At 43.4% G+C, this 24,383-nt stretch overlaps 1 protein-coding gene across 1 annotated transcript; it reads left to right on the top strand.

The window, feature by feature from the left end:
• Positions 1-23,391, top strand: LOC121158317 (glutathione S-transferase A4-like). The gene is made up of 7 exons (XM_040983013.1): positions 1-22; positions 9,022-9,129; positions 11,348-11,399; positions 15,268-15,400; positions 18,967-19,108; positions 21,084-21,215; positions 23,127-23,391. The coding sequence occupies exons 2-7, from the start codon at positions 9,043-9,045 to the stop codon at positions 23,247-23,249; spliced, it is 669 nt and encodes a 222-aa protein (XP_040838947.1). The 5' UTR covers positions 1-22; positions 9,022-9,042; the 3' UTR covers positions 23,250-23,391.
• Positions 23,392-24,383: the final 992 nt, after the last annotated feature.

Here is a 24,383-nt window from a genome sequence, read left to right as displayed (position 1 = left end):
ACCAGCGCCTGGAAGGTACAAGGTTAGTGGTAAAGTGCTTATAAACTTTTCTCAGACCAGTCTGAGTTGTTAGAACATTTTGCTACGTAGTTTGTAACGTAGAGTGAAAACTTGTTTTAACTTTGTGATTAGTGAAACCACGAAACTTGCTTATAACAGGTAAAGGAAACATTTTGTTTTCTGCAGAGTTTATAGGAAGATGAAACTGGGGTAGTAAATGTGTATCTTGGCAAGGTCTTTTAGAGACTTTCATTGCATGTGCATAAGATACCTCTTATCAGACATATTAAAATGCCTCCACACCCATGCCATATATGAAATGTAGTTTAAAACTTAAATAGTCAAATTAAGTGGTATTTCCATTGGTTGGATGACATAACATACCTAGCAAAATTTTAAAACAATTGTTAATTTTTGAACCATTACTTCTTTTTTTTTTTTTTTTTGCTTCTCAAGCACATCGTAGGTGTCTTGGTAGCCAGGTGAAGGGGACAGAGGAGCCTGCCACGGTATGCTATGGTGCTTAATGGATGAACCAGGGCATCCCGCCTCCTAGCATCTGCTCTATGTTTGGAAGGTTTGATCCAAATGACCTGACACTGGGGGCTTCCTCCAGGGTTCTGTGTCACCGTGGACTGTGTCAGAGAACACAGACTTTGGCTCATTGTCCTAGTCTTTCAGCTCTCAAGGAGCCAGGTGGTAACTTACGTTTTTTGTTTTCCAAGTGGATCTAGGCAGATGAAAGTCTTCTTGTCTCAGATATATTTTTCATCTAAGGTCTAAGTTTGTGAGTTTGGGAAACGTGAGTCAAGCCAGTGGAAATCTTTTAAAGCAAAATACAGGACTGTATGGAAAAAATCCTTAGCACATAAGCTTGGAACGGCCTTCCTTCCCCAATCATTTTACGTAAGCACCCCTGCACTTACCAGAGTCATGTTTGGTTTGGCTTGCAGTAAAAATACTGTATAACACATGGCTTTTTTGGTTTGTTTTTGGAGGGCTCCTTTCTTTTATAGTTTTTAAAAAGATTTATTTATTTGTATTGGAAATACAGATTAGATTTTATGGAGAGAAGGAAAGACAGAAAGATCCTCTATCCACTGGTTCATTCCCCAAATGGCTGCAATGCCCAGAGCAGAGCTGATCTGATCTGAAGCCAAGAGCTAGAAGCTTCTTCTGGGTCTCCCATGTGGGTGCAGGACTTTAGGGCTGTAAACTCCTGCTTTCCCAGGTCATAAGAAGGGAGCTGGAAGGGTAGCGGAGCATCCAGGACATAATCAGTGCCTATATAAGATCCAGGCACTTGCAAGCCAAGGATTTAGCCATTGAGCTGGGCCCTGGGTTCATGTAGGATACCATGCTGGCTAATAACATCTTGAGTTTGATCAACTATGTCTTTTATTATCATATGCTAGAAATATAAAGAGAGATAATTGACAATCATAACTTTAAAATGAACCTGCAGGTATAACAAAAGTACACTTTAAAGCTATACTAAAACCATAGTTTAATAGCTAATATTACCTTCTTCCAACTTTGAAATACTCTTTCTCTGAGGTATTATAAAAGGGTACTTCAAAAGATTTGTGGAGAGAGTAGGGATTTAACCTAATGGATAAGACACCGATTAGGATGACCACATCACGTCGGAGTGCCCGGGTGAACTCCCAACTCCGCTTCCTGATTCCAGCTTCCTGCTAATGCACACCTGAGGCAACAGAATTGGCTTCAGTGGGTGAGCTCCTGGCATTTACAAAGGACTTTATTGAGTTTCTTGCTAAACATTTACTTTTCTTCTCAAACAAATTAAAAATACATTTTTTTTGAAGTTTTTTAAGTGTACATGTTTTGAAACATCACATGGTACCCTATAAATAGGTATAATTTTAATATGTCCGTATTTTTAAAAAAGATTTTGGGAAAATTGAATTAAAAGGTAATGAAATAACTTGAAATTCCTGTATAGTATTTTTTTAATCATACACATTTTGCATGAACTTTTTAAAGTATGCTTATACATTTTAAATGTCACTCTCTTAAATTAGCCTCTTTAAAATCTTATCCAGAAAATGTATTACAGGCTATCCTTTCCCAAATTATTCATCAACATGTTAACGTTATTTTTTTAGAGTTACGTTTTATCTGAATTATCGAGGGTGACTGTTTACATTTTTGGTTGAATTTCATCTTCCTGAGTAAGATGTGTGTTCAGTAGATAAGAGGATATGTACAGCAGAAAATGAAGGCCTGGGAAGAAAAACAAGATCAGAAAGATTCAGCCTGGGAAGATCTAAAGTGAACTCATCCCAAACCTATGCCCTTCTTGATAACCAAAAAACGGACATTGTGTTCAGATCTTGCTCCACATCTGAAGTTCTATAACTCTGAGACTTATAGGGCCCTTTCATCTTGGGAATTTCTCACAGAGAAAATTATTGGCAATTCTCTTAACTTCCTTCTTCTCTCCAGCATGTGACCATTTGTGCAACCTACTCTTATAATAAATGCTTTTTCTTAAAAAAAAAAAAAAAATTAGTTGCCGGCCTGGCGTGGTAGCCTAGGGTAAAGTCCTCATCTTGTAAGTGCCAGCACCTCATATGGGCACTGGTTCTAATCCCAGTGGCCCACTACCCATTCAACTCCCTGCTTGTGGTCTAGAAATGCAGTTGAGGATGGCCCAAAGCCTTGGGACCCTGCATCTGTGTGGGAGACCTGGAAGAGGCTCTGGGCTCCTGGCTTCAGATTGGAGTAACTGCACCATTGTGGCCACTTCGGGAGTTAATCATCAGACAGAGGATCTTTCTCTCTGTCTCTCCTCTCTGTATATCTGCCTTCCCAATAAAAACAAAAAAAATCTTTTAAAAAATATTTTAGTTGAAAGTAAGAGTTAGAGAGGGAGAGACAGAAAGAGATCTATCCAATGCTTTACTCCCCAAATGGGCACGCAAGTGCTGGAGTTGAGTAGGTCTGAAGCCAGCACCACTGGCAGAAGCTTAACTTATAAGCCACTGTGTGGGCACCAGAACTAGGATCTTTTTCCCTGTACCTATGGCTCACTCTGATAAACATGGGACAGTACATTGTGCTTTTCCAATTCTCTAAAACATGTGATGCCTAGTTTTTATCAAAGGACCACACAACCAAAGTTTGTCTTGGCATTGTCACTCTTGCCTTCTCAGCCCACCTGAGGCATGTGTTGGGTTTCCAGCTTGGAGAGTGCTTCCTCACTGCTCATCACACACAGGTCAGGGTGCACACAGGTGAAGTTTGTGAGCCTTTTGAGGTTCAGCTCCCATTATCCTAAGACCCACGGGTGAAGCTTGCCTGGGAACTAAGCTTGTTTATTTTGCAGCACACCTATAGGCCAATCTCAGAGGCAGAAAAACTTACATGGGTTTGCACTTATACTCAGCTTGACTTCCTGGGTTCCAGTCAGGGTTCTCACAGTGTTTGCATTGTGAAATGCATTCCAGAAAGAGCTATTCCTTTGTTCTCTGCTTGTTTTATTTCCCACAGATGGCATGAATGTTTTCATTGCACCTGTGTTTTATGCTTTGACAATGTACTTTAAACAGTGAGAGTAGTTGGCTATACTTTTTGAAGCTGAAACTTGGTCTTCTGTGTCCCGAAGCTATGATTTACTCTGCTCTTTTTGGACTGTATTAGAGGTTACAGAGAAAGGATTAGAGGATAGAGTTTAAATCATTAACCAGTCACAATATGTAGGGGTGATGTGATGGGGGGGGGATGTCAAATTAATTTGCATTTCTGTAAGGTTCTGGGCAATTCCTGTAATCCAATATTAAGTACTCAAGTTTCACCTGATTCACTTCATAGTGTAGATTATTTTGTTGCCAGAACTACTCCTAATCCTATGTGGGGAGTTCCTCAGTAGTTCTAATATTGATTACTGTTGAAAGAATGAGCGAAAGATGAAACACAGACCCTTTTCACCTTTAGAGACTATATCTCAAAGTGACACCTTGACGGAGTGAAATGTATTGCACAGCCCCCATGTCCAGGGGAATGATAGGTTGGTTCTCAGAGAATGGAAGAAGGAGCTGAACCCTGCCTTCTGGGAGTTACCCACCTTGTTAGAATCTTGCAGTGTGGACTCCACAGAGAGCAGGTGGATTTGCATGGGTGTGAGATTGGGAGAGGTATAGGATCCCTTCTCTGTGCTCAAGTGTTCTTGGAAGAACTGTTGTGTGCTGCAAGTGAGATCACGCCAGACAAGTCTAAGGTTTATTAAAGAGTATTTATTAACCAAGTTTGGTGATAACATTGCCCACTAGAAATAGCAAATCACAAGTCCATATGGCAATCCGGTCAATCATAACCCCTAGAGGAACAAATGGTTATTACCCCAAAGTCAACTCATACAGACCTGATTTGTTTGTATTCAAAAATCCTCTGTACTAGTGTTATGGGGCACACGTTATAAAAGACCACCAAAGCCAATTTAGAATTTGGGGAGTCTTTATAAGCCAGCTGGTGACTGCCCCCAATCAGAACAAGTCTGAAGGAAACAGCCCTGACTTGTCAGGACAGTGAGCTTTTAAAGGAAAAACAACAAAAACAACAAAAAAAACCCCACATCCTGGTGGCCTTTACGCTGGCAAGCAAGGACACAGAAGATACAATAAGCAGGTTAGAGCCAAGATGGGCAGTTCTACAGTTATAGTTACAGTTTAACTTCTTGGAAACTTCTTATGGGCCTCAGTTCCTAGAACTTGTTTCCTCCTTAGGGGGAGGAGGAGAACCAGTCAACTGTCATTTTTCACCCTATCACACTCTTTGAAATGCCCAGTTGATTACTATCAGTCTTAGTTATCCTACTGTACAGTGGGATATCATACTTTTTTTCTCTACTTAACTACACTCCAGTACCCTGAACTCTTTCCAATCCTTCTCCCCTGCACCCTCTCAGGCTCTCAAACCTATCACTATTTCTCTGCTGAGGTCTTCTTAACACATTCCAGATCTGGAGAGTGTAATTCCGAACAGTTCAGAGTAGCAGCTCTTAGTCCAGGGATGGTGATTGACCAGAGACAACTGGTTATGAGGTATACAAGCACTTGCTGGGAATTTTTTTTTTTAAAGATTTATTTTTATTATTTTTTCATTGGAAAGGTGGATATATAGAGAGGAAGATCTTCCGTCCGATGATTCACTCCCCAAGTGAGCACAACGGCCAATGCTATGCCGATCCAAAGCCAGGAGCCTCTTCCGGGTCTCCCATGCGGGTGCAGGTTCCCAAAGCTTTGGGCCGTCCTCGACTGCTTTCCCAGGCCACAGGCAGGGAGCTGGAAGGGAAGCGGGGCTGCCGGGATTAGAACCGGCGCCCATATGGGATCCCGGGCGTGCAAGGCGAGGACCTTTAACCACTTGCGCCACCGCGCCGGGCCCTTGCTGGGAATTTTTTACAAAAAGCATTGCTGCAGGGTGTGAGCGAGATCACACCAGACAAGTCTAGGGTTGATTAAGGAGTCTCTATTAATCAAGCTTGATCATAACAGGACCCACTAGAAATTAGCAAATCACAAGTCCATATGGCAATCCAGTCAATCGAAACCCCGAGAGGAACAAACGCTCATTACCCTGAAGTATAACGGTCAAACTGAAGACTTATGTTCTAATAAAAGTTATCCTAAGAGACATACAGTGAACAACCTGGCCACACTCACAAAGCTGCAGGCATTCACCTTTCCCTGGCTTCTCTATCCACATTCCTTTACCACTAGGCCTCACCTCTCTTAGCATTAACATTGTCACTGTCCCGCCCAGGCAGTGAACAGAGGGTGAGGAATACAGACATACAGGGGCCATGCTCAGGGACTGCTAGAATCTGTCTGTGGGAAGCCAGAGAGCAAGCAGGTAGGGGGGAGGCCAAGAGTCAGAATGCCAAAGCGAGGGAAGCACAGGACTAAGAGATAGAGCCCTTCCCTATCATGGGCCTTTTGGGGAGCTTATGAGGGGGAGTGGTTGCACAACAATGCAATACCACCCCCTCTAGGTTCCAGGTGATGATAGAGATGAACATCACAGGTGGGCAGGAAAGAACTTCTAGGTGATGGTGGTGGAGGGGATGAGCTTCCAAGCTGCCTCACAACAGTATTGACTGCTTATCATTTAAGGTGCTGGATATTAAGATCTGGCTTCCAAAACTACATTTTTCTGCCTCTCATGCTCCTGAGAAAGGAGAAAGAAAACTCAAAGGTGAAATGTGTGAACCTCTACTGGCACTGTTGTGGTCTTGGTTTTGAGTCAAATATTTATTTTCTAGGTTATTGCTTCGTAAAAAAGCAGAAGCACTGACATGGCTTAAGCAAGTTTATAGCATATGTGGCCCATGTTCTGGGAGAGTGGGCCAGCAGGTGAAAGGGTAAGGGATTGAGAGATTACTACCTCTGTCCATCCACAGGAAGCATGAAAGCAAGTGGGTACCAAGAGGCCAAGAGTCTGGGGGATGCAGCACCAATGAGGCTCCTGCCTAAGGCAGCAAGTGACTTAGCCCCTCCCCAGGATGCAACAATGCAACACTAATGAATAAGCCAATAAGCAAAAGAGACTAAAAAACTCTGAATCTGTAATTCATTTGAAGAAGCAGGGAAGCTTCGATATGCTATGGGCTGGCTATTGTAGTACTTATTTATTTACAGTTTTAGTCAACCCTCAGTCCTCAGATTGATCTTTGGAGGCAGGCAGTGAATCTCAAGGAGTGTGACGTTTAGATGAATGACAGAAGTATATACAGCAATGTTGAGGTCTCAGGACTCTAAAACCTAGAGGCCCTTGCATTGGAAAGTAAGGAATACCAAAACTCAACTGTCACGCTCCGCTTGAGGATTACATATAATATAGGCACTGTGCCTGGCATGGGAGTGGGTGAACAGGAGTTGAATCACATGTGAACCCCTGGATTTCTGTGTTCATTCCTTCAGCAAGGCCAGAAGCACTGTTTTGTTTTGTTTGTTTGTTTTTAAAGATGTAATTTTTTTTTTTTATTGGAAAGGAAGATCGATGGAGAGAAGGAGAGACAGAAAGATCTTCCATCCACTGGTTCATTCCCAAATGGACTGCAGTGGTCAGAACTAAGCAAATCTGAAGTTAGGAGTTTCTTCAGGGTCTCATACACAGGTGCAGGTTCCCAAAGCTTTTGGGCCATCCTCTACTGCTTTCCCAGGCCACAAACAGGGAGCTGGATGGGAAGTGGAGCAGCCGGAGCACAAACTGGCACCCATGTGGGATCCTGGCAGTTGCAAGGCGAGGATTTAGTCATAGGGTCACCGCACCACCTTCCTACAGTTCCCTCTCTGCAGGCATGTTAATCTGCATCTGGGAGGTTCTAGCCCAAGAAGCACAGATTCTCTCTTTCATTTAGTGAGTTCACTTGCTCCAAGCTCCATATTCCACCCCTGGTATCCAGACTCACACCCAGTAACACCCAGTAACTCACACCTAGTAGTAACTGGATGTGTGCCAGCAACCCCTTCAGTTCACTTTCAAAAGATTTATTCATGGGTTCGTTGTGGTAGCCTAGTGACTGAAGTCCTCCCCTTGTATGTACTGGGATCCCATATGGGCATTGGTTCTAATCCTGATGGCTCTGTTTCCCATCCAGCTCCCTGTTTGTGTCTCTTCAAAACAGTATAGGATGGCCCAAAGCCTTGAGACCCTGCACCCACATGGGAGACTTGGAAGAGGCTCCAGGCTCCTGGTTTCGGATGGGCTCAGCTCTGGCTGTTGTGGCTATTTGGGGTGTGAATCATCAGACGGAAGATCCTGCTCTTTGCCTCTCCTTCTCTCCGTATATCTGACTTTCCAACAAATAAATAAATAAATCTTTTTTAAAAAAAGATTTATTAATTTGAAAGACATCTATTTATTTGAAAGACAGAATGGCAGAAAGAGAGATAAAAGTAAAGACAGAGACAATTATTCTTCCATTAACTGATTCATTCCCTGAATGACCTCAAGAGCCAGGACAGGACCAGATCGAAGCCAGAAACCAACACTTCTATCCTGGTTTCCCACATAGATGGCGGGAACCCAGGTGTTTAGGCCATCTGCTGTTGTTTTTCAAGGTGCATTAGCAGGGGGCTGGGTGAGAAGCAGAGTATCCAGCACTCCGGAGTCACAAGCAAGTGGCTTAACCTGCTATACTACAGTGCTAGGTCTTCCATCACACAGTTAATTTGGACAGTTCCAGGGACCCATGTCTCTGCATGCTTTCAGGTGTTATATTGTAATGCCAGCAAGAAACTACTCCCCTTCTGATCATTATAAAGTCTTTTAAATTTTTACTTTTTATTTATTTTTCTTTTCCATTTGCTATTATTATTATCATATAATTATCATTTTATGATACAATTCCATAGACAATGGGGTTATCTGCTGGTTTACTGTCCAAATGGCTGCAATGGCAAATACTGGGCAGGTCTGAAGCCAGGAGGCAGGAGATTGTTCTGGGTTGTCCATGTAGGTGCAGAGTTCCACGGAGTTGGGCGATCTGCTACTGCTTTTCCAAGCCATTAGCAGGGAATTGGATTGGAAGTGGAGCAGCCAGGACTCAAACTGGTGCCCATTTGGAATGGCAACACCACAGGCAGAGGCTTAACTTACTATGCCATGTCCCATTTTCCTCTTTTTTTTCTTTGTCTTAAATTGCAAAATAGAGCATTTCCAAAGTAGGGAGATTGTAAAAGCAGTTAATCACAATTTAAAGATTAATTATCAAGACTAGTTTGGCTCTAGAAAGAGGACATAGTTGGAAAATCACAGCGCCCATTGTCATCAGAGGTAGTAGCATCATCCTGCTTCAATGAGAAGGACTGTCTTTTTTCTTTCTTTTCATTCTTTTCTTCTTCTTCTTCTTTTTGTTTTTTTTCAATTTTATGTCTTATCCATGTGCCCCTAGGCAATAGTTTCTGTGTATCTGTTTTGGAATTGCTTTAAGTGGGGATATATCACATGGTGTTTGCTAGTTCTTTAAATATGTTTTGCAGTTTTCTCCTTTAGGAAACGCTAAAGCCAGGAGTCATGGCAGCCAAACCCAAGCTCTACTACTTTTACGGCAGGGGTCGGATGGAGCCAGTCCGCTGGCTGCTGGCTGCAGCAGGAGTGGAGGTGGGTTCCTGACTGGGGAGAGGAAGGAGGGTGGTTTTGCCGGGATCAAAGTGAACTTTCCCCTTCAAAATTCTGATGCTGTGTTCAAGCTGTGTCTTCTCTTTCTCTTTTTGGCAGTTTTTCTTATGAGAGAGAGATTATAGTTCCGGGCCCATGCGGTAGAGGAGACTTTAGGGAGGAGTTGAAGGGGCTGGGAGGTATTCTGAAAGCTCCTGAAGGGATGAAAAGACCTTGGTGAAGCTACAGAAATCTCGAGAGAGCCAGAGTGTGTGTGTGTGTGTGTGTGTGTGTGAGAGAGAGAGAGAGAGAGAGAGAGAGAGCGAGGATGCACATTGGACTTGACTCCATTGGAACTAGCTGGCCTTCTGGGCCTTTTGCACTCTGCCTGGCCACCTGAGTCATCTACTACATGGTTGTGGCTGACAGCAGGACCCTGACGCCGAGCTGTGATATGATCTTCCCTTTCCTGTCCTTTTGGAAATTGCAGTACAGGATCTTTCCTGCACTCCAAATTCGCCCTAAGCCTGCCTGCTTTGCTTTACATTTTCACAAATACTTTGGAGTGTTTTGTTTCTTTTTCATACAGCATAGATTTCCACTTCCCTGTTTGACAGTCATCTATTACCTTCTTTTGTTCCTCTCTTCATTTTGGAGGCTTCTCCCCCACACTATTCATCCTACCACTTGCCTCTGGATGTGGGGGACAAAAAGCTCTCTCACAAAAGTTTTGGAAAGACCATCAATACATTATGATAATCTCAGCCATGTAATGTGAACTCTCTCTCTCTCAAGATTTGTTTATTTTTATTTGAAAGGCAGATTTTACAAAGAGAGTACAGACAGAAGAAGGGTCTTCCATCTGTTGGTTCACTTCCCAAATGCCCCTGACAGCCAGAGCTGAGCTGATCCAAAGCCAGGAGTCAGGAGCTTCTTCTGGGGCTCCCATGACGGTTCAGGGTCCCAAAGGCTTGAGCTACGTTCTACTGCTTCCCTGGCCATAAGGAGGGAGTGAGCTCAGAAATGGAGTAGCAGGGACAGGAACTTGGGCCATTATAGGATGCTGGCGCTGCACACGGAGGGTTAGCCACTGTGCTGGCTTCAGAGTAATGCTGTTTTGATCTCTGAATACATGAGCATGACAGAGAAATCTAAGTTGCTCTGAAACGGGAGAAAACTGAGAGAGAAGATGGGGGTGAAGGATAAGAGAGAAAAGGAAGGGAAGAAATCCCTAGGGGCATTAGAGAAAGCCTAAGAATGTGGAGGAAAGTGTGTAGGAGCTTGGGAATAGCCTTTTAGTGGGCAAAAATGAACAAGAACTGCGATCGATGGGCTACCTAACCCGATTCATTTTCACCCTCTGTGACACTGTAGCTGTGTGATACCTTTTAACATTTTATTCTGGGGGGGCCTGGCGGCGTGGTCTAGCAGCTAAGGTCCTCGCCTTGAATGCCCTGGGATCCCATATGGGCGCCAGTTCTAATCCCAGCAGCTCTACTTCCCATCCAGCTCCCTGCTTGCGGCCTGGGAAAGCAGTCCAGGAGAGTCCAAAGCCTTGGGACCCTGCACCCACGTGGGATACCTGGAAGAAGTTCCTGGATTCTGGCTTCGGATCGGCATAGCATCGGCCACTGTGCTCACTTGGGGCCTGGGAAAGCAGTCAAAGATGGCCCAATGCCTTGGGACCCTGTACCCATGTGGGATACCTGGAATCATCAGATGGAAGATCTTCCTCTCTGTCTCTCCTCCTCTCTGTATATCTGACTTTCCAATAAATAATTAAATCTTTAAAAAAAATTTTATTTTGGGGGCCCGCCACGGTCGCCTAGTGGCTAATATTCTTGCCTTGCACATGCCAGGATCCCATATGAGTGCCAGTTTATGTCCTGGTGACCCCACTTCCTATCTAGCTCCTTGCTTATGGTCTGGGAAAGCCATCGAGGATGGCTCAAAGCCTTGGGACCCTGCACCTGCATGTGAGACCTGGAAGAAGGGCTAGTTGTTGTTGCCACTTGAAGAGTGAATCAGCCGACAGAAGATCTTCCTCTCTGTCTCACCTCTCTGTCTCTCTCTTCTCTGTATACCTGATATTCCAATAAAAATAAAATAATTCTTTAAAAAATTATTCTGAAAGTTGTTGGTCATTTTATGTTGTTGACAATTCACTTTTTTACATTTTCTCAAGACAATTAAAAATTAAAATCTTTCCTTCTTTATCTAGTTTGAAGAAGAATTTATTGAAACAAGAGAAGAATATGAAAAGTTGCAGAAAGGTAAGTCTTTTCATCAGAAAATGGAAATATTTATTTTGTAAATATATATATTTGTGCATATATACATAAATACATGTGTATATATGCAAGTACATGTATATATAGTATTTACATGCATACATACATATGTATTTATATAGAGAGAGAGTGAGAAAGCTCTAGAATGACATCTGTGACAAAGGCGAGCACAACCTGGCTTGTTGACATTGCTTAACTCTTCACTGTGTCCTTGGCAGAGCCAAATATATTGTCCCCTTGGCCTTCGTGATGCTTACGAATATTGCTTTGATGATGATCTCAACAAGCATGACAGCATCAACTGACCAGTGCAAGCTAGTTTGAAACTGCAAAATTCTTTAAGAATTACAAAATACCCACCAGTGGGCCATGGGGGATCAGCCATGGGAGGGGATATCCTACTGCCCCTGGTTTACATCCAGTTTTCCTTAGTTAATGATCACGGTGGAGAATGAAGGCTATGGAAAAGCCCAAACTCGATGAAGTTTTGGTCCAGGAATAACAAAATGATTGCAATTCTCCAGGATTTTCTCACATTGGGAAAATTACTTTCACAGTATTTTTCAAACTTCTCACAGCCCTATTGTGATTTTTGTTATCAAGGGAAATGTAGGTGTCCTCAGCTTTGCTGAAAGACAGACATGAAATGAACACAAAAGATGCTCAGTGACATTAGGCAATGCTTTTTTAAAAAGAAAGATTTATTAATTTTTTCCAAGTCAGAGCAATAGAGAGAGTGGGATAGACAAGAGGAAGAGAGAGAGAGGTTGATTTTCTACTTGCTAGGTTATTCTCTAAGTGGCAGCAACAGCCAATGTTATGCCAGGCCAAAACCAGGAGACAAAAACTTCTTTGAGGTCTCCCACATGGTTAGCAGAAGCCCAAACACTTGGGCTATCTACTGCTGCTTACCTGAGAGCTAGTTCAGAAATGGATCAATCAGGACACAAACTCATACAGGATGCCAGCATTTCAGGGCGTAGCTTTACTTGCTCTGCCACAACACAGACTCCGAAGTGTAGTGCTTTTTTTCTTTCCTCTTTTTTTTTTTTTAAATTGGAAAGTCAGATATACAGAAAGGAGGAGAGACAGAGAGGAAGATCTTCTGTTAGCTGATTCACTCCCCAAGTGGCTACAATGGACAGTGCCAAACCAATCTGAAGCCAGGAGCCAGGAGCTTCTTCCAGGTCTCTCATGTGAGTGCAGGGACCCAAGGCTTTGGGCCATCCTCAACTGCTTTCCCAAGTCACAAGCTAGGAGCTGGATGGGTAGTGGGGCTGCTGGGATTAGAATCGGTATCCAAACAGGATCCTGGTGTTTGCAAGGCAAGGACCTTAGCCCTAGGCTACCACGCTGGGGCTGCAATGCTTTCTTAAAAAGACTTTTTTTTTATCACTGAATATATCTTTTTTAATTATATATTTTTATTGGAAAGGCAGATTTACAGAGAGAAGGAGACACAGAGAGGAAGATCTTCCATTTACTGGTTCACTCCCTGAGTGGCTGCAATGACCAAAGCTGAGCTGATCCGAAGCCAGGAGTTAGGAGTTTCTCCCAGGACTCTCATACAGGTGCTGAATGCCAAGGTTTTGGGTCATCCTTCACTGGTTTCCCAGGTCACAAGCCAGGATCTAGATGGGAAGTGGAGCAGCCAGGACAACTGGCGCCCATATGGGATCTCAACCCTTGGAAAGCAAGGATTTGGACACTGACATTGTGCTGGGCCCCATTCAATATATCCTTTTAAGCATTTCATTTATGTACTTATTCTTTGAGAGGAAGAGAGGCAGATAGAGAACAAGAGGCTTTACCTATGGTTTCACTTTCCAAATTTTCTCGGTGGTTGGGCCTGAGCCAGGGTCAAAACCAGTACATGGTAATTCAACCCAGGTCTCACATTGGAGGGCAGGGACTTAGCTACTTCTGCCTCCCATGGTCTGTGTTGATAGGAAGCTGGAGTCTGGAGCTGGAGCTTCGCAATCAAGCTTGGGGACTGTGATGTGGAACACTGGCATCTTAACTGCTAGGCTAAACGCATCCCTGTGCAAAGCTTTTAATTCTCCACCATCCTGTGTCCTCATTACAACAATCACAACCACCACAACAATGGATCTTACTACAGTGGAAAAAGCTCTGATTACTCCTTCTATCATTCTTAGCCATGGACTTTGGAATCCCTCAGAGGCTCTTTTCCCTCTTTATTTTGGCTCCACTCCAAATAAGGACAGTTCCTGGTACACAGATGGGGTCACAGTATGGTACACAGTGAGGATCATATATGCACAAGTGCATACACTTTCTAGAGCATTGCAGCAGGGAGGGCTTTTTAACAGCCTCTGAAGTCCTCCAGATTTCCCTGGGTCTGTGATGCTGTCACAAGTGCTTGGGACACCTTCATGGGGATGGTTGTTATTTTTGGACAGGAAGGAGAGAGCATTGGACAAGAGATTTTTGGGTTTAGCTTTCCTTGGGCTGTGTGAGTTTGGGCAACTCATGCCCACTTCCCTTGGCCTCTGCAATGCTTTATTCTATAGTATGAGGGGATTGAACCAAATGGCACCTTCTGTGCAAAGGTGGTCAGATTCCAAAGCAGAGGTCATTTCTACTACATTTCCACAGCAGCACACTGCCTGGCTTTGAGATGCTCATTCAACACATACCAAATATAGAAAAACCTAGAGTGAGTGGAGGTTCTGCAGCCTCTCCAATAATAATACTGACATTTCCAAAACATGGTCACAAGCGTAATCTTATTCCTAATTCGAAGAAACTGGGTAATTGAGAAAGACAGAGAGTGGTCCAGATCAGACACACTAGATGTTACTGGCTCAGAGAAGTCAAGGGTTTATTTGACTCACCCAGTTACAGAGGGACTCGGGCCCTGCAGAGAGCTGTCACTAATGCTTCTCACTGAATCAAGTGGGAACAGTATTTGAAGTGGGGGAAATGATGTCTGTGAAGGAAGACTGCTTCCTATTTTGGATCAAATTCCTCATTCTCAACTGCATGCAGTTTATTAGTGGAAATTCAAATATTGTTCATTGCTTGAAGACTCCATGACAAGAGCTCCATCTGTAGCATATCTATAAGTTCATTATTTACAAAGGCAGTCACTTGCAAAAAAGAGCTCACTTTGCTGAACACTGGTTTCTGACAATATCTGTATTTTACTTGCATAATTTCATTTCATCTTTTCAAAATCCCACTGCATTTATGATTGCTATCTCAAAGAGGTTGATGCTCAGATAACGAATTTGCTCGCAGCGACGGCGACAGAAGGAACTAAAGGTGACTCATGAACCCTGATCGGCTCGGGTCCTCGCTATCATCTCCACTCTGCCACTGAGTGATACCCATCCCCAAATGGCCACAATGGCCAATGCTAAGCTGATCTGAGGCCAAGAGCCAGGAGAAAGAGCTCCATTACTTCCTCTGCCTTCCTGCGCCTGCATCAGCAGGAAGCTGAAATCAGAAGCCAGAACTGGGAATCTAACCCAGGTATTCCAGTGTGGGACATGAGTATCTCAACTGACTTATCCCAAAGTGCCCACTATGATTCTTATGCATTCTAAACTTTGAGAACCAGAAGCATGTATATTATAAGAAAGTTACAGTGAATGTGGAAAGTCTTCTATAATCATAGTTAATCCATACTTAGAAATAAATTAAACTATCAAGCAAATCTCAAGTTTTAGCAGAAGTGAATAGTAGACATTCCTTAACATGTAAGGTCTTTAACTCCCTGCATGGAAATTTGGAATCATGCATGGGAATTACAACTGTACCATTCTACATATTTACTGTGACCACTGGAGGAATCTACCTTAGCCTCTGTTTGCTTAATCCACAGATGGGTCCTTGCTTTTTGGCCAGTTACCCCTGGTTGAAATTGATGGGATGATGCTGACGCAGACCAGAGCCATCATGAGCTACATTGCTGCCAAGTACAACTTGTATGGAAAAGACCTGAACGAGAGAGTTAGGTACTGTTGTATTTGTTCTTTTACTTGGTTCTTATCCAAGCTTCCAGCTGGGATGTTTCCAAGGTGTGCCATCCAGCCTGCCCTGAGGAGAGAGGGCAAAGGGACTGCTGGGAGGATGCTCTTCATAGGCATGGCAGGCGAGGCAGAATTGTGGATGGATACATCTCCCTTCTTTTGTGTAGTATTCAGTGGTTTGCATTCAACACTCTTATATGTGCTCTCCATTCCTCATAAAATATGTTCATTTAAAATTACATGCTGAGATATTCCATATGAACATAAGAGTATCTGACTCAGCTAACAAGTATTGAGCTTTGCATTACTGATCTATTGGCCATTTCCCACATTTCCTTGCAATGCAGCAACTTAAGTCATCAAACATTTGTTAGTGTTCCCCAGAATATGGGTCAACTGGGTGGTTGGCCTCTCTGGGCCAGGCTTGACTGATCAGCTAGACTCACTACTTTGTCTTTGGTCAAAACCAGCAGTTAACCAGTTGGCTTTGCTTTGGGAAGTTGGTTCTCAGCTGGGGGACAGATGTACCAAATGTTTCTTAGGCTTTCATACAAAGGGTTGTTTTTGTGACAGCTTGTCCAGATTCTAAGGCTGAGAATGAAAGTATTCAGATTTCTCAATTCTGAACTTAGGACTGGTCCCTCTTCATTTCCAGCTCATTCTATATGTCAGAACAAGTTACAAGGTTAGCCTTGGAAAGAGACCCCATCTATTGCTGGAAGGAGCTGCCAATGTTACACATATGGGAAGGTGGAGGATTTCAGCCACTTTCTTTTTCATCTGTGTAATCATCTGTAATCATCTGCATACCTTCCAGTGCTACGCAGTGTGCTAGCCCTGGCTGACAGCAAACGGGGCTATTCATGCCAGGGGTAGTTTAGTATCACAGGAGATGAGTAGACTAGGACAACACAAAGACTTGGCAATTATAAAAAGTTTAGCTGAATTTGGATACAAGTGGCCTTTTTGGTGATTCCCCCAAATCTCTTTACCGTAGCATAGGCACGATGGGATATCAGTGTTCAGAGAAGGCATGGTGGCAGTGGAACCCAAGTTCAACTGACCAAAGGGGATAGTATAATATAGGCATGGGAAAAATCCTTAAAATAATAGTAATCCACCCAAGATTCCCCCTATCTTCGTGTTTAAAAGAGATTTACCGAGCCCGGTGCAATAGTGTAGTGGTTAAAGTTCTCACCTTGAACGTGCTGGGATTCCATATGGGCGCCTATTCTAATCCCTGGGGCTCCAGGCTTCTAATTCCCTGCCTGTGGCCTGGCACAGGGAATGCAGTTGAGGATGGCCCAAAGCTTTGGGACCCTGCACCTGTGTGGAAGACCTGGACAAGTTCCTGGCTCCTGGCTTCTGATTGGCAGATTGGCTCAGCTCCAGCCATTGAGGCCACTTGGGAAGTAAACCATCAGATGGAAGATCTTTCTGTTTCTCTCCTCCTCTTTGTATACTCGCCTCTCCAATAAAATTTAAAAAAAATGGATCTTTAAACAAAAGAGAGATTTACCCATTTCAACCTACAATCTCCAATGGCCAGAGGCAATTACAAACAGTACTTGTATGGAATCTTTTTTGCAACGATGTAAATAAGTATTAATACACAAAATAGCCTGTTTTTCTCACTGTTTTGACTCATATTTACATTTAAAAATAATTCCATGATTTTTCCTGCAAGAGATTTCCCCTATCTCTGTGGATAGTATCATTGATACTTTTTTCCTTGGATTGAGCTATATTAGACTAAATAAGTGGGCCAGGTGATAACTCAAGGCAGAAAGAAAATGACTTGTGATTCAGACAGGACAGTGAAAATCCATTGTGTTATATGCTGTTAAGAAGAAAGACCGGGGCACACTGTTAGTTATTTAAAACAGTGCTAGAGTTCTAGTTCATAGGATATTACGATATTTTACGCGCAGCTAATTCCTACAACCTGGTTTACCGTGAGCTGAAAACACCAGATGCAATGAGGTATATTAGGAGGTTTATTCCAGCGGGGCAGGAAAAGGGGAAGGGGATGGGGGGGGGGGAGGAGGGAGGCCAGAAGTTGGAGAGAAGGGAAGAGCAAAGAAGAGAGACAGAGCCACACCTGGGGGCCTTTTGTCTGCCAGGTTTTGGGGGTGGGGATTTGGAGGGTTTGAGGGCGGGTCCCAGGGGATTAGTGCCTGGGGATGATTGGTGAGTGGGCGGGGTTGGGGAAGGGGCTGGAAGATTGGGGGTGGGATTTTCAGGTGGAATGTCAGGTTACATCTGATTGGTGGATGGCTAGGCTGGCGCGAATTTCGTGAGCTGGAAGGAAGAGAAAATGGCGCTGGGTCCGGGGTGGGATATTGGAGTAACAAGATCATTAAGCAAAATTTTTTGAGCAGTTAACATGTCATGAGAAGCACAAAGCCGTCCTTGAAGTGAAAGCTAGCACAGCATGAACACATCAGTAGACTAGTAAATAATAGCTATGCTTCCACTATCAGTCTCTTTAACAGCTTTAAAAATAGTGTCTGTCAATGAAAGAGAATAAAACAGACTTGTTTATCTGCATTGACTGTGAAACTGTTGTAGGGTTTTTGACCACAAATACGGCAGCAACCTCAATTCTTGTCTCGCAGGAAAGAAGAATTTTAGTTTAGTTTTAAAGCAAGATTTATTAGAAAAGCTGAGAAAGGAGACTCCCGTCCTAGTGACGGGAGGGGACTGTGAGATAGAAAGGACCCTTACCCCCTGCCATAGTGGCAGGAGAAAAAGTGGAAAAAGAGACCCCTATTAATGATGGGGAAAGCACCTTTTAAAGGTTTACTTCAAAGGGGGTTTCCCAAGGACAGAAGGAATTTCCTGGTCCCCCTGGTATCTGGCTTTGGGGCAAAAAACCAGATAGATGTCAGACATTGGACATTCCTGGCCTTGGGACTATGAGTCCAGTCCCCCTTTTCAATGATAGTGAGACTATCCTGAGGCCCTCCCACAGAATGGCCAGAGATAATGGCTGATACTTCAGGTGGGGAATTGATATGCTAATGTCACCCTTGTCCCTTGGAAGAGATGTGCTCTGGTGAATCCAAGACATAGCGGGGAAAATACTCCTTTATATTTGAGAAAAAATGATGACTTGGGGACCCAGAGTACCCTAACTACCTACTACCCAGTCTAACTCCTCTCTCAAAACTAAACTTTCATTTCACATTTGCCAAGTCAGTGGGCTCTTAAATTACATTGCATTTCTACATCAGTGGAAAGATTCAGGCACTAATAACTTTGTACTTCTGGTAAACATTGAGTTTCTTTTTTAAAGTTAGAATAGCTCAGTTATCTGCTTTGTTACTTCTTTCATACATCCTTTTATTCAATGAACTCTTTCAGAGACCCCACTAAATGTCAGTGAGCTAGCTGGTTCTGGTCCTAGAAATCATTTAAGAGAGTGGCAGCTTCAGGGAGAAAAGCAAATGGCCTTAGTTTCAATATCGGTTTATGCTATAGCAGTGTTGGGTTAGGAAGCCCTGTAACCAGACATTTCTTTCCATGTGGGAGCCAATGATGTCTTGCAGAATCGACATGTACATTGATGGCATAATGGATCTGAAGATGATGATTGCTTGGGCTGCCTTTGACCCACCTGGGGAGAAAGAGAAGAATATTGATTCAATCATAAACAAAGCTAAGACCCGCTACTTCCCTGTATTTGAGAAGGTAAGCCATAAGGACCCAGGGTGTTTCCATCTGCTGTACTAAGCAAATTCAAGGTGTCACTTTCTGAGAAAAGGTAGGTTGTGTTCATTTTACTGCTTTGAGTTAAACACCTTAACTAAGCTGGCGTAGTATATGGATATTGCTGGTTAAAATCCTGGCTGCTTCACTTGTGATCTATCTCCAGGCAAATAGCCTGGGAAAAGCTATGGAACATGGCCCAAGTGGTTGGGCTACACATGTGGGAGACCCGGCATCTTAGCTTCTGGATGTTGGCTTCAGTCTGACCCAGTCCCGGCTGTTGTGGTCATGTGGAGAAAAAAACAGTAGATGGAAGATCTCTCTCTGGCTCTCCCTCTCTCTCTGTTACTGTTTCAAATAAATAAATACAAACAAATCTCCAAAACTTACATAAGGATTCTAAAATATAAACAGGTAAATTTCCAGCAAAACTCAATTCCAGTAGGATTGTAATGAACCTAACATAATAAAGGCATACAGAATTTCTGTTCTTATATATATATTTAAATTTATTTATTTTTATTGTAAAGGCTGAATTACAGAGAAAAGGAGAAACAGAAAGAAAGATTTCCCATCCACTGGTTGACTCCCTAAGTGGCCACAATGGCCAGACTTGAGTCAATCCAAAGCCAGGAGCCAGAAGCCAGGAGTTGCTTCTGTGTTTCCCACGCAGGTACAGGTTCCCAAGGTTTTGGGACATCCTCCACTGCTTTCCTAGGCCTCAAGCAGGGTGCTGGATGGGATACAATCCAGGGAGCAGGTAGGATACAAACCAAAGCTCACTTGGGATCCCTGTGTATGTAAGACAAGGATTTAACCACTTGGTTACCCGGCCTGGCTCTTCTATTTCTCTTCTAAAAAAATATTTACTTATTTTTATTTGAAAGGCAAATTTATATAGAAAAGGGGGAGAGAAAGGTATTTCATCTGCTAATTCATTCCCCAAATGGCTGCAAGGGCTGAAGCTGGGCTGATCTGAAGCCAGGAGCTTCCCCACCCCCCGCCCATCTCCCATATGGGTGCAGGAGCCCCAGGCCTTGGGTCATCCTCCATTTCTTTCCCAGGCCATACACACAGAGGTGGATCAGAAGAGGAGCAGCCAGGCACCCAGCACAATGGCTCAGTGCCTAAATCCTTGCTTCGCAGCCGCTGGGATTCCATATGGGCACCAGCTGGTGTTGCATTGCTCCACTTCCCATCCAGGAAGAAGCTCCTGGCTTTGGATTGGCTCAGCTCTGGCTTCAGTTGCGGCTAGTTGGGGAATCAACCAGGGGATGGAAAATCTTTCTGTTTCTCCTTGCTATAGATCTCACTTTCCAATAAAAAAAAAAAAAACGAGACAAAACAAAACAAAATCCATTTTTTAAAGGAAAAGAAGAAAAAGAAAAAGAAAAAGAAAAAAAGAAAAGAATTGGAGCATCCAGGACTCGAACTGGTATCCATATGGAATTCTGGCATGGCAGACAGATTGGCCTGATATGCCACCATGCTGGTCTACTTTGTGCCAAGAAGTTTTCTCATGTTTACTTTTCACCAGATAGTAAGAAATTGGCTTTGTAGGTGGCTCAGGTTTGGGTTTTACTCCCCCATTGGTGACTCACTCTTGCAGGTTAAGTGGCATAGCAGTCAGTTCTAGCTAATCCTAGCTTTTGTGTTTACCTGGACCGGTGAGTATATTACTCAGCCATTTCCAGGCTTATAACAGGAGTCCAGCTCCAGCATCTCCTTACTCAACATACTTAATAACCACTGACAGAGTTCCAGAAAGACAGTACCAATTTATAGTATTATGGCACAAGCAGGAGTGTGATTCACCCTAGTCTGATCAGGCTTGAAAAAACAAAAAGATTCTTCATGAAATGTGATCTGCTCAAAGGAGTTCATGTTTTTGTAAGTATTTAATCAGGCAAAATAGTCTTTGCTTTCACTCACTACTCTGTTCTTTTTCTTTTGGTAGGTTTTGAGAGACCATGGAGAGGATTTTCTTGTTGGCAATACCTTCAGCTGGGCAGACGTACAACTAATAGAAGCCCTGTTCATGCTGGAGGAACTCAGTGCCGCTGTTCTCTCTGACTTCCCTCTGCTGCAGGTAACGTGTTACAGAAGGGACAGAAACAGACACAGCAAGGCGTGCCTCCCAGTCAACCTCAGCTGCACCTTGAGAAGATGGGTTTTAAAGTCATTAATTTTATCTATCCTGGCTATTTTCTATTGCTTACACTACAGAATCTACTAGAACACAGAAGTATAAAGGGAGAATTAGATTGTTCTGAGTCACAGCATGGACATTTAATACCACCTTTTTTTTTTTTTAAGGATTTATTTATTAGTATTGGAAACTCAGATTTACAGAGAGTAGGAGAGACAGAGAGGAAGATCTTCTGTCTGACCAATGGTTCACTCACTCCCTAGGTGGCCGCAATAGCTGGAGCTGAACCAATCCAAAGCCAGGAGCCAGGAGCTTCTTTTGTGTCTCCCAAACAAGTACAGGTTCCCAAGGCTTTGGACCATTCTCAACTGTTTTCACAGACTACAGGCAGGGGACTGGATGGGAAATGGAGCAACTGAGACATGAACAGGTGTTTATGTGGAATCCCTACAGATGTGAGGCAAGGATTTAGCCACTGAGCCATTGCACTGAGCCCACTACCTTATTTTTCTCTGTTTTCCTCCTAGTGAAATGAGACTCACAGCTTCCTCTCCCAGCTCCTGCCAGCCAGCCCAGCCTATTTTTCACCTCCTGGTGTTGGAGTCCCCACACCTCCTCTGGACTGTTCCAACTTTCTCCTTGGGGAGCACTGATCAGCTCTCAGGTCCAATTCTGCCACTGCCAGATTAACCTGGGCCTTGTTGCAGTTCTTTAGGAATATTCGATCAACTGGATGACCTCTAGTATTGTAACTTAAGAACAGCATTTTAAAAATTATTACAACAGGAGTTCAAATACATGTAGCTACATTAGACACTTACATAAACTCAAAGAAGAGGAAGGAGAGCTGGAGAAGGGAGGAAAATGAGGGGGAGGGGAAGGAGAGGATGAGCCAGAGGTTACAGCCTGAAACATCCTGGTATATTATTTTGTGCCTCTCCCAAAATAGGATTATACTGAATACTGGTTGTGGCCTGCTTTTAACATTCTTTTCAGAGGAACTTGAGCATATTGAGGTTAACAAAATTTTTTCTGCCATATCATGTTGTATTGTTTTCACTGAACAATGGCATCAGATCTTTTTGAAAACACCAGAGCTATGTGAATACAAATAAAAAAATCTTGCTCCCACTACTACCCTCCCACCTTCCTGCCCCGTAATCACTTTTATTGTTTCCTTGCGTTCCTTTGTTCCTATTCATGCAGATCTAAGAATAACACGAAAATATATTCTTTTCTATCTTTGCTTCACATTCTTTCACAAAATAGTTGCATATATCATTCATCTTCTAAAAATCTTTCCCTGTTAGTAAAAACTTTCCTCTTGCTTTTTATATAAGAAATCATTTTAAGTTATTGACTTATATTTCTTGTGGGGATGTACTATCATTTATATAATCAATTTCCCTCTCCTGGAAATTGTAGGTCATTTCCAATGGTTCACCTTGCCGACATTATTATAGCTATTCCTGTGTTGCATGCTTACTTCCTCCTAGAACAAGACTTGATAAAGAATATGAGTAATACAGGATTAAGATTTTACATCAAATCAGACTGTCCTTCCCAGGAAACACCAGCACACCCAGGAAGGACTCGCTCCCATTCAACACACAGACCTCGCAAGCCAGAGATCTAGACAGCCTCGTCTCACCTAGACACAAACAAGGCATGGGGGCCTTGGGGGGCAGCCAGTCGAGATAAAAGAATCCTTTGCTGTGGAAAGGGAGGCCCAGTGTAACCATTTATGTTCCAACAGTCTGGCAAGTCCTAACAATGATGGCGTTATGACTTTTTTTTCCCTAAAGGTTGTGACTGTCATTGAGAACTTGATTTCATTGTTTTCCTTTCAAGGCCTTTAAAACCAGAATTTGCAACATTCCCACTGTGAAGAAGTTTCTGCAGCCTGGGAGTCAGAGGAAGCCTCCCCCAGACAACCGCTATATTGAAACAGTCAAGAGAGTCCTGCTCATGTGATGGCAGTCTCCAGGAGCCTGATCTGCTTGCAGCAGCAGCAGCAGCTGCACGGGCCAGCCGTGGCATCTCGGAGTAAAGTGTATGGGAAGGAAAGGCCAGGCTTCTACGCATGGCAAATACTGATTAAACACATAGAAAACCCTTCTGCTGTGTGGGTTTTTTAAAATCTTGTTGTTTTGAGATGATGGCCCACAAGTTTTAGGAAATCGATAATCTGTATAAATAAAGGCGGATGTACTCAGGGCATAGAGCACTGTTGTTGTAGCCTGCATTGAGGTCAGCTCTACTCGAGGAGAAAGTCACCAGAAATTATGGGGGATAGGATCTCCCCCACAAGCTGAGTGCTTGGGAATAAAAGTGGGGGATCAGTGTTGTGACACAGCAACTTAAGGCACGCTTAGGATGCCTGCAGCCCGTATCAGAGTCCCAGATTGAGTCTCAGCAACTCTGGTTCTAATCCAGCTTCTTGTTAATGATCATGGGAAAGCAGCAGATGATGCTCCTAGTATTTCAGCTCTTGCCAGTAACGTGGGACACCAGGATGGAGCTCTAGGCTTTTTGTTTCAGCCTAGTCCAGCCTTGACCATGTGGCTGCTGGAGGAGCGAACTAGCAGAAAGAAGAGCTCTCTATTTCTCTCCCTGCCACTTTGCCTTTCAAAAAAAATTTTTTTAAAAGATTTTATTATTATTATTTTTTATTGGAAAGGCAGATATACAGAGAAGAGGAGAGACAGAGAGTAGATCTTCCATCTGACCAATGGTTCACTCCCCAAGTGACTGCAATGGCTGGATCTGAACCAATTCGAAGCCAGGAGCCAGGAGTTTCTTCTGAGTCTCTCACACAGGAACAGAGTCCCAAGGTTTTGGGCTGTCCTGACTGCTTTCCCAGGCCACAAGCAGGGAGCTGGATGGGAAGTGGAGCTGCTGGATCTGAACTAGTGTCTGTAGGGGAACCCAGCGTGTTCAAGGAGAGGACTTTAGCCACTAGGCTATTGCATAGGGCCCTCAAAAATGTTTTTAAATGACCATTGATCAATGAGAGGAAGATGATAGCTAGTGCTAGGAAACCGTAAAGAACAATGTGGGAACAGGGGATGTCCAGGAAACATCATTTGGAAACCTGAAAGAGATTTG

The sequence above is a fragment of the Ochotona curzoniae genome, unplaced genomic scaffold, assembly GCF_017591425.1.
Source record: "Ochotona curzoniae isolate NIBS_2020 unplaced genomic scaffold, NIBS_Ocur_1.0 contig_3819, whole genome shotgun sequence".
NCBI lineage: Eukaryota > Metazoa > Chordata > Mammalia > Lagomorpha > Ochotonidae > Ochotona > Ochotona curzoniae.
Note: the sequence above shows the minus strand (reverse complement) of the source record. Positions and strands in the feature narration are given on the sequence as shown.